Source organism: Frankliniella occidentalis, unplaced genomic scaffold (assembly GCF_000697945.3).
Source record: "Frankliniella occidentalis isolate FOCC.00 unplaced genomic scaffold, Focc_3.1 Scaffold41, whole genome shotgun sequence".
Taxonomy (NCBI): domain Eukaryota; kingdom Metazoa; phylum Arthropoda; class Insecta; order Thysanoptera; family Thripidae; genus Frankliniella; species Frankliniella occidentalis.
Window position 1 is genome coordinate 254,551 of NW_026267171.1, and position 3,173 is coordinate 257,723.

Here is a 3,173-nt window from a genome sequence, read left to right on the forward strand (position 1 = left end):
GGGGGGGGATTGAAAAACTAAAACGTTTTTCAGGGGGAAAATTGGAGACTTCAAAAAAATTCTTGCAAAACTTTTTTTGTGAAAAAAATTCCTTTGCCGCGATAGAACACGGCGCCACGCATAATTAGACCGTGGCCGTGAACACCTACCCGGAGGACACACAATGCGGCGCTTGTACCTACTGGGCGGGAGAGGGAGGGAGGCGCGTGGCGGCCGTGAAGTTGCCGACGACGGGGACCTGGTTCACTAAGCTCATCGCTCATCATCGCAGTGGGGTGGTGGACGCACTGTAAAACACAATATTAGCGGGTGAAATATTTTCGGATGGAAGAACAATTAAAATCGGTGGGTAGCCCTCTAGCTGGTGGGGTTGCAGCCCGCGCTGCCCGCTGCGGCGCGCTGACCTTGCGCATGCGTGATGTCGACACCCCATCCCATCGCCTCACGCCCCGGCCGAGGCGGCCCCTCCGGCCGAGGCGGCCCCGCCGGCCCCGCCCCTCACGCATAGGCCGCCCGCTCCGCTGCCGCCGAGCCGAGCTGCCGGTGGGTGAGTTTGCCCAACTCGCCCGCTGGCTCGTTGGCACACACCTGTGGGCCGAGCCTGGCCCGCCTGTTCGAGCCCCCCAGGAACCTGTGCGGCCCGGGCCCCCGCGCGGTCGGGCGGTATGGCGTGAGGCCCTTGCGGAGCCGGCCAGTGGAGCAGCAGCTGCTGCAGCTGTTGGCCCAGTGATGCTGGATGAGTATTGAGGAATTATGTCAGTGCGGAGAGGGGGAGGGGGAGGGCTGCTGGAACCAGTTCCCAGCCGTGTTCCTGCTACCGGGGGGCCGGCGGCGCCCGCGCCCGCGGCCCGCGGCCGATGTCACGCGAGACGACAACGGGTGGGAGTGGGGAGGCCGACCTCATGCACCTGTTTAAGGTACTTCTCTGAAAACCGACGAAAATCGCATTGTTTTGCCGAATAAGTGGAAGTCGACCAAAGTACCATAGTGCATGAGGCAATGAGGCACTCGACCGCTGGCTCGGGCTGCCGCCCCGGAGCCATGTGCATTGCACTGTACGACCCAGCAGAAGACGGGTTTGCCTACTCGGTCCATCCGTAAAGGTGCCATATGGCCCTCGGGTAGGCAAACCCGCAACACTGGTTGTGTCGTAGCCCGGACTCATAGTACAAAGTAAAATTGATGAAAAGCGACGACTTGATGGAGCGATTCGTCGCTCAACTGTATTGATCACAAAAGAGGTAAATATGAAGAAGGACCAAAAGATAAAATACGGTGGGTGGCCGGTGGCGGGTCGGCGGTCGTCCGTGCAGGTATCAAGGGCTCGATCAACACGCTAAAACTCATGACTTTCCATGTTTTTTGTATGCCCTCTCCCCCTCCTCACCCCGCCACATCACCCGGACAGGCAAGCAACCTAGCGACGAACGCGCAAAAGTATAAAATGGGAGACCAGAGAGCAACAAGTGAGCAAAAAAAAAAATGTCGCTACGATTGCAATGATAAAAGTTATCGCGCGAAAGAGAGTATGAGACGGTGTGGGAGAGGTCGATCTCATTGGTCCTCGTCGCCAGGGTAGGGTCGCCACTCACGGGTCAGCCGCCCATCACGCGACCGCTATCTGCTCGTGCTCGGGTCCTCACTCGTGGCACCCGCACCCTAACGCGGGGCTGGCCCGGGGCAGGGCGGCGACCCCGCGACAGACGAAGCTAATGATGGCGACTGGTCGCTCGGACCGGGACCGGTAGCGATTAGGGCGGTTCCCTTATTGATAGACATTCGCAGCAGTTTGAGGGGAAAAGTTTGCGCTAACGAGCCCAATTAATGTTGCGTAAAAAATCATGAGTCGAGTTGGTGTAAAAGAACACGCGGCAGGTTTGCCTAGAACGCAGACAAAAAAAGGTGTAATTATTTATATCACGCTGACGTCGCACTAGGAACTTATCGTGATGAAATGTCCAGCAATTACGCGGGATGTTTCCTTCATAGCACATGAATAAGTTTTGCCCATGATGTTCAACCTGTTCAACTACTAAACGCGAGCAGTTGGTTTCAAGTCCACGTGCTCTGCCCGCCTGCGCCCCAGTCTGCACGTGCTGATGCCGCCGGTTTTGTCCCGATAACGCGAGACCGGCCTGGTCCAGCTCCCCGACCGTTTGTATAATCGCGCGACTAATCAGTCCCCCCGGCTGCACGTCGCGTATCTCATGGTGCAGCTGAACCGCGACATGCGCAAGGCTGACATGAGTGCTCATCACTGGTGACACGTAAAAAGGGCGTAAGTCCAGTGCAAAGTCCGCGTGGACTTACGCCCTTTTCACTTTTCACCAGTGACATGGGCACGCCGACGCGCCGCTCTGTTCAGTGTGTCGTACAGGAGCGCGCTCTCGGCGAAGGGTCTCGCTCCGCACGCGCCGGGCCGGCAGGACTCTGCGGCGCCCCTCCCACTACAGGCTCCGCTCGCAAACAAAAACATGTGCGCCACGCCGCCACGCGCGCCGCGCGTCGCGAAAACAGACCCCCCCCCCCACTCCGCAGCCTCCGCGGTGGAATTTATAACGACTGGAAACAACAGGCGCAGTCACGTTGTTGTTGATCATATCTTCCTGCAAGGCGTCTTTTAGAAAGCTTCCGTAAGAAGACGTTCCTGCGAGCCGTTTGGACATACTGGTCGCCGAAGTGTGACACGACAGTCTTGCTCACACTTGGTGAAGCAGAACAGAAGAACAGAAGCGTCCAGCGTATCAGGAAAGTCCCTTCCCCGACAAACTTGAATAGTGGTCGGCTTTGTCAAAAAATAATAGCGTTTTACTTGATGGCAGCCTTTGGGATGCCCGCGCCCGCGGCGGGCCCCCATACGGCACCAACTTCGGGTGACACTCACCTTGTCGGTGGCCGATGCCAGCAGCGCCCCCGTGGCCTCGTCCGCGAGCTGCGTCGTCTGCGCCGCCTTCTCCAGCGGCTTGCCCTCCGTGGTCCCGAGCGTGAGCTTCATGGTGTCTGCGGAATACAACGTACATCACAAGTTGCAGGTTAAAGAGCAGCCATTTCCGCTGGGCGTGGAGCGCACTGTCAGAAAAAAGCACAGGATTTTCACAGAAAAAAGTGCGTCAATTAATTACACAGCCTGTCTGTGCTCAATCCTGTGTGAAGCACGGAGCTACCACAGTATG

The 3,173-nt window shown here is 57.8% G+C and overlaps 1 protein-coding gene across 3 annotated transcripts in view; it reads right to left on the reverse strand.

Annotated features, from left to right (window-relative positions):
- Positions 1-3,173, reverse strand: part of LOC113203451 (progestin and adipoQ receptor family member 3) — a 15,888-nt gene that overhangs the window by 9,533 nt on the left and 3,182 nt on the right. The window contains exons 2-3 of one of the 3 annotated variants that reach the window (XM_052266612.1): positions 2,885-3,000; positions 183-287 (exon numbers count right to left, since the gene is read on the reverse strand). The exons of 1 other annotated variant lie outside the window; for it this stretch is intronic. In XM_052266612.1, coding sequence (XP_052122572.1) covers positions 183-287; positions 2,885-3,000 — 221 coding nt within the window. The remainder of the gene's footprint in view (positions 1-182; positions 288-2,884; positions 3,001-3,173) is intronic. One more of the 3 variants, XM_052266613.1, reaches the window with a different exon arrangement.